Source organism: Sinocyclocheilus grahami, unplaced genomic scaffold, assembly GCF_001515645.1.
Source record: "Sinocyclocheilus grahami isolate Dianchi unplaced genomic scaffold, SAMN03320097.WGS_v1.1 scaffold864.1, whole genome shotgun sequence".
Classification (NCBI taxonomy): domain Eukaryota; kingdom Metazoa; phylum Chordata; class Actinopteri; order Cypriniformes; family Cyprinidae; genus Sinocyclocheilus; species Sinocyclocheilus grahami.
The window spans coordinates 167,149-179,260 of record NW_015506043.1 but is presented as its reverse complement, the minus strand read 5'-3'; the positions used below and the strand labels follow the sequence as shown (position 1 = coordinate 179,260).

The following is a 12,112-nucleotide window of genomic DNA, read 5'->3' as shown; positions in this document are numbered from 1 at the left end:
ACACACTCACTCACACACACACACTCACTCACACACACACACACACTCACTCACACACACACATGCACACACGCACACTCACTCACACACATGCACACGCACATACACGCACATAAACACTCACACACACATACACACTCACTCACACACACATACACACTCACTCACACACACTCGCACACGCACGCACACACTCACTCACGCACACACGCACGCACACTCACTCACTCACTCACACACACGCACATACATGCATACGAACGCATGCGCGCGCACACACACACACTCGCGCACGCACACTCATGCACGCACACTCGCACTGAATGTATATTTTATTAAGTATAAATAAATATTTGTGTTAATATATACCCCATGTTAATATTAACATAAATTACATTAATACATTTTAATGTATAAATGTATTTTATTGTAATTATAAAGACATATTTGTGTTAATATATACCACATATTGATATAACATAAATTGTTTAATAGATATTTATGTATAAATGTATTGCATTTTTGTGTTAATACACCATATTATTTTACATTCATATAAATTATATTTATTTAATAATAATCAATTATTTATGCAAATATGTATTTTATTATAATTATAAAAAATATTTTTATATATATATATTTTTTAAATTATGATTAGAAATACATATTTGTGTTACTATATACACCACATTTATACAGGTTAATGTTCTGTAGATGTTCTTCTAAAATAGTTAATTTGTTCAGCAGGAGGAAAGAGTCGAGACAAACTCTGGAAAACCTGAAGCTGCACCTGAGTGAAGAGGATGATGAAGAGGAAGATCAGACCGAATCCACCACGCACACACGCACGCACACTCACTCACTCACTCACACACACGCACATACATGCATACGAACGCATGCGCGCGCACACACACACACTCGCGCACGCACACTCATGCACGCACACTCGCACTGAATGTATATTTTATTAAGTATAAATAAATATTTGTGTTAATATATACCCCATGTTAATATTAACATAAATTACATTAATACATTTTAATGTATAAATGTATTTTATTGTAATTATAAAGACATATTTGTGTTAATATATACCACATATTGATATAACATAAATTGTTTAATAGATATTTATGTATAAATGTATTGCATTTTTGTGTTAATACACCATATTATTTTACATTCATATAAATTATATTTATTTAATAATAATCAATTATTTATGCAAATATGTATTTTATTATAATTATAAAAAATATTTTTATATATATTTTTTTTTTAAATTATGATTAGAAATATATATTTGTGTTACTATATACACCACATTTATACAGGTTAATGTTCTGTAGATGTTCTTCTAAAATAGTTCATTTTGTTCAGCAGGAGGAAAGAGTCGAGACAAACTCTGGAAAACCTGAAGCTGCACCTGAGTGAAGAGGATGATGAAGAGGAAGATCAGACCGAATCCACAGACAAGCAGATCACTCAGGTGTGACGGGACCAGACCAGACCAGACCGAACCGGCCTAACCGAAGCTAAAACTATATCAAAAACTGCCAAAACCCAATCAGCCTGGACCTGAACGTAAACCTGCTGTCAAACGGTTTCCTTTCAAATATCAAAGACTACAAACCAAAACTGATCACGGAAACCACTCGAGTCCAGGTCTACGAGAGGGAGACCGGATCCAGAGAAGCTCCATATAAACACTGTTGTGGAAAAGCTCTTTCCTGTGGACTGACGCTCTTAGGATTTGAATAAGTACTTACAGGAGAATCTGCTTCGCCGTCACTGCCAAATCTGGTTTACAGTAAGCTATTGTGTGCATTAGTTCTTTATCAAGCTCTCTGTTCTGTTTCTGTTGTTATTTCTCAATTCAATCATATATGCAAATGACATTATGCATATATTAATATAATCTAGATAGGAATAAATATTGATGAGTTTATTTGCATGCGTTGAGCGATCAGGACGGATATTATTCTGCTGAAGGTTATTAAGGGAATCGTCGTTATTAAGTGTTCGTGATGCTGTGCTGCAGATTTAGCTCCAGGGGGTTTGATAAGGAGTTCAAAGATTAACGTGGAACTACCAAATGGTAATAAAATATTATAAATCAAGATTTGTTTTGTGTGTATGTCTACTTGATTCATAACTTTAATAACTGTCAATTAATACAAATGAAGAACATTTATTGAGTTTGGCACCAGAGGACAAAAATAAAACGCCATTAAGAACCAAAACAGCACAGACCATATATTAAACCATATCAATCGCACCAAACCAGCTCAGATTTCATCCCAAACTCATAAGGCAAAAAAAAGACTTTATTTTGCATTAAGAATTTTAGGACCAAGCTTGTATTGTATCGTAATTGTAATAATAAATGTGAGAAAATACATCCATGGTATTTATGCTGCCTTTTTGGAAAAAAAAAACGAAAGCACATCCAGGTCTAATTTCACCCCAAAATAAAAATTTTTTCGTTTGGAAAATAATACAAAAATTTAAATAAATGTAAAAAAAACATTACATTTTATAGGCCTCTTTGCTGATTTAAATAATATTAAGTAACATCGTATTACAGTAATGAGATTTTAATGAGAAAAAAAAATCTAAAGTAAAACATTTACATACAGTAATGAGAATTTAGTGTTAAAATGTATTCTTTTAATTGTCATGAAAATGATGTCAATGCAAAACATCTTAACGGTTTTGAATTTAGGGTGAAATATGACCTGAACATGTTTTCATGATATTTAAAATACATGTCGCATTTCACTCCAAAGTCATGACAAAAATAACACGACATATTTCGCATTGAGAAAATAAAACCTATTATTTTTATATAGGACTGAGATGTTTTTGCAATCCAACAATTTCACAAATTCTCATTACTGCAACTTAGTTTTTTTTAATTAAATAAAAATAAAATACTGCATCACAGTAATGAAAGACATTGAGAAAAACAAACTTACATATACAGTACAGTAATGAGATTTTTTTTTTCTTTTAACCCGTCAAGAAAATAAAGTCACAATGCAAAAAAATCCTAATGGTTTTGAATTTGGCGTGAAATATGATCTGGGTGTGTTTTCAGGACATCAGCCTAAAAACCATGACACTAGAAGGAGATCTGCATTAATCTGCCTGATTATTAAATGTTTATTCAGTCCATTCTTATACACAGATGCTTTAAAAATACATGGATTTCTTTCAAGTGTCCAGAAGTCAGAAGCGTGTGCTGGAGCCGCTCACAAACACACCGCAGTTATTCAGCCATGAATCTGCACTTCTGAGGGCTGATGAGAAGAACAAGCGAACAGGACGAGAAGATTCAGACGGGAATATGAAACATTCTTCAGCGGAGTTTCTCCAGAGCTCTGCATGGAGTGCGTGACCGCATGCAGCGACACGCATGAACACGCAAGCATCCGCAGCCTGACGACACCAGAGACACATTCACAAGCTCAAGTCAGTCATGCACAGACTCTGACATCCAGTGACGTCAAACCATGAGCATACGCTACCAGACCAACCTCTCTCCTGCTCAGCAGGGCTGCGTTTATTTCATCAAAAATACAGTCAAAAATGTGAAATAATATTACTATTTAAAGCAGCCGTTTTCTATGTGAATCTCTGTTAAACTGGAATTTATTTCTGTGATTTTCAGCATCATTACTCCAGTCTTCAGTGTCACACGATCTTCAGAAATCAGTATAATATGCTGATTTGCTGCTCGAGAAACATTTCTGATTATTATCCATACATGCTGCACAATATTTCTGTGGAAACTGTGATGCATTTTATTTTTCAGGATCCTTTAATGAATAGAAAGCTCAGAAGAACAGCGTTTATTTGAAATAGAAATCTTTTGTAACATTATAAATGCATTTACTGTCACTTTTGATCAATTTAATGCGTCCTTGATGAATAAAAGCATTAATTTCCTTATTTAAAATTTGAAGTCTATATATATATATATTTACAAAAAGTAACATCAAGTGAAACTGCAACATTTAAATGAGTAATATATAACAAACATTATTGAAATAAACTCTTACTATACCCAATAATTACTATTTCTATTTTACTAACAATATTTATGCACTAAAAACGAAAGGAAAAAATTTTGGCAGATGCTTTTATCCAATGAAACTTGAAAAGAAAGTAAAAAAAAAAAAAACAGCATTTATTTGAAATAGAAATCTTTGTCACTTTTGATCAATTTAATGCAATTTAATAAAAATCCCCCCCCCCCTTTTTTTAGATCGAGATTATGGCCACATCAGGGTTTTAGTGTGAGTTTCTGACCTAAGATGGAATATTTCAGACACATTTGCAGACGGTAATAATCTGGGCTAAATTTGGACGGGGTTATTAAAGATCACGAGGCAGTACGACAGCTCTCACAAACTCTCCGAGGGAAAACACAATGTCCACACATATCAGTAATACAGTAGGTCTGCTTTAACAGGCACACTTCTTCTGGTTTCCCGCCGCGGCGTCCAGTTTGCTGGAGCCATCCGTGTCGTGCTCCGCCGCCGGTTTATCCACACACTGCTCCATCCGCTTCATCACCAGATCCAGCAGCGTCACCACGGCTTTATCCACCTCCGCGCCGGTCGCCGCACTCGTCTCGAAGTAGGGAATTCTGGGAAGAGGAGACAAACACAAACATCAGAAGAACAACCTGGGACACATGGATACACGAGAATTATTTCATTTGAGCAAAAATGGAAACTTGGGTTGTTATATGGTATAAAACGAACAGTAAGATTTTTTATGTTTTTTAAAGAAGGCTCTTCTGCTCATCAAGCCTGCATTTATTTGATCAGAAATACAGCAAAAGCAGTACAATTTTAAACATCTGTTTTCTGTGTGAATATCTGTTAAACTCTGTATTTTCAGCATCATTACTCCAGTCTTCAGTGTCACGTGACCTTCAGAAATCATTCTAAGATGCTGATTTGCTGCTCAAGAAACATTTATTATTATTATTTTTATTATGTTGAAAAAAGCGGAGTATAATTTTTCAGGTTTCTTTGATGAATAGAAAGAAATGAATATCTGAAATAGAAATCTTTTGTAACATTCTAAATGTTTTTTTCATCAGTTTTGATCGATTTAAAGTGTCCTTGCTAAATAAAGTATTAATTTCTATCATTTCTATAATTATACTGACTCCAAGCTTTTGAATGGAATAGTGTATAATGTTACAAAAGCTTTTTATTTCAGATAAATGCTGATTTTTGGATCTTTCTATTCATCAAAGAATCCTGAAAAAAAAATTACTCAACTGTTTTAAATATTAATAATAATAATAATCAGAAATGCTTGTTGAGCAGCAGATCAGCATATTATACTGATTTCTGAAGATCATGTGACACTGAAGACTGGAGTAATGATGCTGAAAATACAGCTGCGCATCACAGAAATACATTACAGCTTAACAGAGATTCACATAGAAAACAGCTGTTTTAAATAGTAAAAATATTTCACAATTTTACTGCTTTACTGTATTTTTGATCAAATAAATGCAGGCTTGGTGAGCAGAAGAGAAGTCTTTAAAAACATGAAAAATTTTACTGTTCAAAAACTGGTAGTGTATATAAAATTTTTGAAAACATTTTACTATGTTTATACATTTATGCTCAATATTTAAGTGGGAGAACTTGCACAATTGGTGGCTGACTAAATACTTTTTTTCCCCACTGTATATTTGTAAAAAGTAAATCTATTATAAATGAGAAAATAAAATATAAACATCAATGACTGAAGAGTGAAGTTGACGCACACACTCACCCGTATTTGTCCGCTAGTTCTTTCGCTTGTTTCTCCTGAACTTCTCTCTGGTCGTTCAGATCGGCTTTATTACCCACGAGAACAATATCTGGATTCTCACAATACGCGTTCGCCTGGAGCTGACCTACACACACACACACACACACACACACACGCACACACACACACACACACACACTCACACACACACACACACACACACACACACACACACACACACACACACACACACACACACACACCCACACACACACACCCGCACACACACACACACACGCACACGCTCACACACACACACACACACACGCACACACAGAAACAGACATAGACATACACACACACACACAGAAGTGTTTCACAGTTTCAGGTTTTAGTGTAAACGAAAGCATGTCAGATTCAACAGCAGAGCTACAGAGCTGAAATGATCATCAAAACAACAGTTCAGACTGAATCTACTGCAGAAATGTGTGCAAGGAAGAAAAGGAGAGGAGGAGGAAGAGGAAGAGGAAAAAGAACAGGAAAGGAAAACTAAAAAATAGGCAGAATAAGATAAAGAAGAGGAAAAGAAAGAGGAATTCTCGCCAGCAAGCACTGTAGCTAACACAGTGCCTGTTAATCTGGTTAGTGCTGGTTAGTTAGTGGTGCATCTGCAGTCACTCACTCATCCAGTTCCTGACGTTGAGGAAGCTCTGCTGGCTCGTCAGATCGAACATGAGCAAGAAACCCATCGCATCCCTGAAGAAGGCCGTGGTCAAACTCCTGAACCTGCGGAGAACAGACAGAGACTTCAACTGCCTGCAATCACTGAATTCAGTGCATTAACATCTGATCTCCAAATCATGAGGTCAGAGTCAGGCCAGCAGTAAAACACTGATCCACGTCTGTGTGTTGTCTCTGCTGTGATGACAGAAACGCAGCTCATCGTGAAGGAGTTACAGTGCAGCAGCTAAAGTGAGCGAATCAAAGAGAACCCAATCAGTCCTCCAGATCAGGAGCAGGGAAAAAAAAAGTTTAAATGAATAATAAAAATATTCAAATAAATACAATTATATTAAAGCACAAAAAGTATTAGATTAAGATCAATTTTAATTAAATTAAATAATAAATAAATGCATAAATAATACATCTAACAGTACAGTAAAACAGTAAGTAGAAAAATGTAATGTAACTTAATAGAAACTAATTTTTTAACATAAATAATAATAATAATATTAGTAACAGTACAGTACTACAGTACTCCTACAATATTGCTAAGTAGGAATAATAATAATTAGAGACTAAATATGTTCTAAACAATACTTTAAATTGTTATGCAACATAGTACAAAAGAGAATTAATATGAAATTTTATAAATTAAACCGGACTCCAATGTAACTCCTGAATTGAGCCGAATAATGAAACTAACTCTACAACATCAACACTGTTATTGAACTGAATTGATCTGAATGACACTGTAGTCTTCTGTGGAGCTGCTTCACAGCTAAAACTGAAATTGTATCACAATTAGGGTTGGGTACCGAAACCCGGTACCAATATGGCACCGGTACCTATGTAACCGGTATGTACTAGAACCGAGTCAGAACGCAGATTTCGGTGCCATGCCTGAGCGATCGATTGAAATATCGGTCCTCTGGTCCTCCGAAACGGACGTAAGAAGCATCATCACCGGCACCACACGTGAAAAATCATTTCTCGACTGAGAAATGCACGTGAACTCAAGTTGGAAAGTTCTAATTAGGGTTGGGAACCAAGAACCGTTTTGAAAAGAACCGTAACCGTGAGCTATTTCTAAGTTTCGGTTCTGAAAACGGTTCTGGTGCGACACGTGACCAAGCGCTGTGAGCAGCCGTTTCCCGTAAAGGTGCAATTTTGGCCAAATTATAGATATTTTGTGTGTGAATTTGCACATGCTATAATGTAAGCATCATTAATGACCCCTTGTGTTTAATAAAATAAAAAGATTGATTAGTGAAATAAAATAATGATTTAATAAAAAATGAGAATGATTAGTAATTGTCTCTCATTGGCCTGATTAGCTAAAACATAAAAGGTAACATTACAGTCTTAAGGCCTCTATGCTTACATTTAAAAAAATATATATATATACATATTTTTTTTTAAGGAACACCGTCTGATCAATGACAGAAATGAACCTTATAGGGCAAAATTTGACTCCTTAAAGCTTTTTTTTATTTTTTTTTTTACCTTTGTAATCCCGTTAACGCGTGGTGGCGTCTGCCGTTAACTTATCGCCTAACGGCGTTTTAATATCGATACGGCGGTGGAAAGCGTGCGAATTATGACCCATATGGCTTTCCATAACTGTACGCTCGTGCCGCCACTAAATTACATTATATTTGTCCCATATTGTCATTAATATACATACTGACTTCAACTTGGACCACTAAATAAATAGACTGCTGTTGTTATGCAAGTATGAGGGTTAGATTATTTAGTGCAGGTCATTTTCATGCATTTTAAATGTTTAAAAATGTGGAAAACACTCATTGCATCACACCATCTCATGACTGCATTATTATTTGTAAAATAGGGGCTTTATGCAGTGTGTGTATACATGGTTATATGTATAATATTTCATTAATTTAGGGAACTGAACAAGTGTCTTAGCCCTCAAGGGACTATTTGGCCAACCAGCTTATTCCTGCTTGAAAAGCCAAATGTTATTGATAGTGTAAAAAACATCAACTTTGAAGCACATGCATTACTCAACATTACTTACTGCCTATTTTACTAAGGTAAAATAGTAAAAAATAATAATAATAATAATAGTTCATTTAAATGTAACCAGAATCGTTAGGCAAAACTGGAACCGGAAAATTTCTAACGATACCCAACCCTAGTTCTAATAATACAAATCCAACAAATCTTTGTAGTTCCGTAATTCCGACTTAAAAGCACAACTCGGGAAATGAGAGCATCCGAGGAGCGCGTGAATGCAGTAACTTGCTCTGATGGCACGGCAGCAGGTAGCCTTCCGTTAACTAAGCTAAACATGCTTAAATTAAAATGCATAAAGCTAAACTTCCCTTGTATTCACATTTCTAAACCTGTTGTCCAACAGAAGAGAACATTATAACCTATTTACTCCACAACAGCAGTCAAATGCTTCCTTTTGTGATCTGATATGGCTTCTTGTCACAGAATGAGGCAGAAAATATGTTCCATACGCTACTTTAAAAGAATACATCAATTAGCAATGGATTATAAATATACTTAATTGTTATGAAAATACCAGAGATGGCTTGAATAACACAGATAAACTATATTGTCGCAGTCGAGTGTTTATTGTCTTTGTTTTATCATTCAAAACGTTTATATGTTCTGTTTACTCTGTTACATGCCTTTGTCCTTATAAGGGATTTCCTGGAGGGTCATGAGTTCCGCTGCTTCTGTGACTGGATATTTGGATTTTCTGTGCGAGGGCGCCCTCTGGCGTCCAGTATGAATGAAACCGACATCATGTGTTTACGGTGCTAATGGCCAATCCATCATTTTTTGTGGAAGTTTTTTTTTTTTATATATATATATATAAGTATCGGTTCAGGCTTAGGCTGAACTGTTTTAAAAGTATTGATTTGGCACCGGTATCGGAAAAATCAAACAATACCCAACCCTAATCACGATTGATGAATTAAACAATATTTAACCGTTATTTTCCTGTTTATTTCTGTGAAGCTGCTTTAAAACGGTCTTTGAAACAGGCTGCTTTGAGACGCTTCCACTGACTGTGTGGATGTGATCAGGAATAAGAAGAGAAGAGCGCACCTCTCCTGTCCCGCCGTGTCCCAGAGCTGCAGGTGAACCTTAAATGTCTTTCCTGTCGTTCCATTGGGGCTGTTTGTCGTATAAACCTGGAGAACAACAGAGATCAGCAGAGATCAGCACCAAACCTGCCTGAGAAATCCATAGAGTCTCTGTTTTCATGCCGATTAAACAGTTTCAAAAGTAGCGCCCTCGCGAGTAGTGATGGGTCGTTCTTCTATTTCGAACGAATCTTTAAAATGACTCGGAACGATGAGTTGACTCAGCGAGGGATTCGTTCATTTCATGTTGCGCAACATCCAATAGGTTCTGTACAGGAAAGAGAAATGATTAGTCTTCGAGTCGTTCGTTGTTTTCAGGCGTTAACGCCGGAGTTTAGTTCAGTGCTCGCGCTCGATGAATTCTGCTCTCTCGCGAATCCTCCCATCACGAACAACAAAGATGTAAGTGAGAGATTCATTTGACGGTGTAGGAGCTTCAGTGATTATTAGGGATGCACCGATACCACTTTTTCCAGTACTCGCCCGATACCGATACTTTTATTTTTGGTACTTTCCGATACCGAGGTACCGATACCGATATTTTTATTGCATTTGTAAATGTTTTAAATATTGGGTACAGAAACCAAAAGGGTATGTATAATGTTAGTTGGTTAACTTCATTTATCAAATTGATACAGCCCAACCAAAATTTATTCAGACACCTATACAGACACAGTATCGGTATCGGTGCATCCCTAGTATTTATAATGGGAGTCGTTTGAGAGTGCTTAAACTCGCGCTAGACTATAGTCAGTGATAATGGAAATTCTTTGCTCGCTTTCTGTATATAATTTATTCGATGTTTGAATAACCGAGGAATTGAAACGAAGTAATGAAATTATTTGTAACTTGCAATGTTTTTATTAAACTGTGATCACTTTAAATATAAATTGTTAAAGTATTTTATGACAGACGTGTTTCTGATGCGTGTAGTTAATAGATTACACCCTCCAAACAAGAACACAGAGACCAAACTGTGCTGGATGAACGACTGAAACAAAAGACTACATTTTGAAAGCTAACTTTGGCTCGAGGTCTAAAGACTGAAAACACGGCAGACAAACTTCTCAAACATGATCCAGATGCTCGTATACTGCTTTACTTCTGCTCGCTTTAGCTCAGATGGATGCTGTTATTGATCTGCCTGAGCCGCAGTGCATGCTGGGATATATGCTTTCATCTCACGGTCTCCCTGCCCACTTCATCTATGACATTTTACGAGTCTCTGAAAGATACTGCAAGCAGAAAAAGAGCATAAAATACCTGGATAAAGCAGGATTTTGTGTCTGGCACTTAATAATCGTGTGCTTACAGAGGAAAGAAAAATTAGATTTACATGAATGAATGAATAAATAAACAAATATAACAGTACAGTACTAAAGTAGGAAAAATAAAGATACTTCATTGATAGAAACTAAACAATTTAAATAAATAAATAAAGATACAGACAGAAAAAGGTCATAAAACACATTAAATAAATCAGGATTTTGTGTCTGGCACTAAATAATGATATGCTTATGAAAGAAAAATACAATAAAACAATAAAAAATAGATTTATATTAAATAAATAAATGTAGGGAAAAAAAGTGAACTAATAGAAACTAAATATTTTAAATCATGATGATGATGAATCCGAAAGACTAAATATACTGAAAGAATAACAATTTCAATAAAAAAATTAATAAATAAATAAAATAAATAATGAATAAATAATACATATAAGCAGTACTGTACTAACGCAAGTAGAAAAATATCATGTAATTAAATATTTTAAATAATAATAAGAATTACATAATTAATAATAGCAGCAGTAATAATAATAAATAACTTGAAAGATACTGCAGACACCTGAAATATATCAGGATTTTGTGTCTGGCACTAAATCGTGTGGAAACGTGGGAAATAGAGTCTGTAAGGAGTCCATGTTTATGGGTCATAAATATATGAGATTATAATGTTGGAGAATAATGGAGGATTGTTCACGAGCGCGTCAGCCGCTGATTCCTGACATGATGTGGCTCTGTGTCACTGATAATGTGGGCAGCTCTGCGTCTCCGATTCTCCTGTGTTTCTGAGCTCGGATGATTCATACTGCGAGTGTGTTTGAGAAGTTCAGGCCTCATTCTCATTATCGATCTTTTCCAGATCAGCGAAGGAACGTTTTTAGTGGGTGGAAACACGCTTTGCACGTCCTCACACACACAAACACACACACATACACAAACACACACACACACATACACACTCTCTCTCACACACACACACACACTCTCTCTCTCTCTCTCTCTCTCTCTCTCTCTCTCTCTCTCTCTCTCTCTCTCTCTCTCTCTCTCTCTCTCTCTCTCTCTCTCTCTCTCTCTCTCTCACACACACACACACACACACACACACACATACACAAACACACACACATACACACTCTCACTCTCTCTCTCTCACACACACACACACTCTCTCTCTCTCTCTCTCTCTCTCTC

General features: G+C 35.7%; 2 protein-coding genes across 3 annotated transcripts in view; one reads left to right on the top strand and one right to left on the bottom strand.

Moving 5' to 3' along the window:
• The window catches only part of LOC107563271 (cingulin-like protein 1), a 62,836-nt gene extending 60,710 nt beyond the window's left edge, over nt 1–2,126 (top strand). Inside the window, exon 19 of the mRNA XM_016248087.1 lies at nt 1,390–2,126. Within this exon, the coding sequence (XP_016103573.1) occupies nt 1,390–1,501 (112 nt within the window). The 3' untranslated portion in view covers nt 1,502–2,126. The remainder of the gene's footprint in view (nt 1–1,389) is intronic.
• A 2,148-nt stretch (nt 2,127–4,274) lies between these two features.
• Nucleotides 4,275–12,112, bottom strand: part of LOC107563270 (ras-related protein Rab-27B-like) — a 37,025-nt gene continuing 29,187 nt past the window's right edge. For both annotated transcript variants that reach the window (XM_016248085.1, XM_016248086.1), the window contains exons 3-6: nt 9,598–9,683; nt 6,473–6,576; nt 5,812–5,935; nt 4,275–4,660 (exon numbers count right to left, since the gene is read on the bottom strand). In XM_016248085.1, coding sequence (XP_016103571.1) covers nt 4,477–4,660; nt 5,812–5,935; nt 6,473–6,576; nt 9,598–9,683 — 498 coding nt within the window. In that variant the 3' untranslated portion in view covers nt 4,275–4,476. The remainder of the gene's footprint in view (nt 4,661–5,811; nt 5,936–6,472; nt 6,577–9,597; nt 9,684–12,112) is intronic.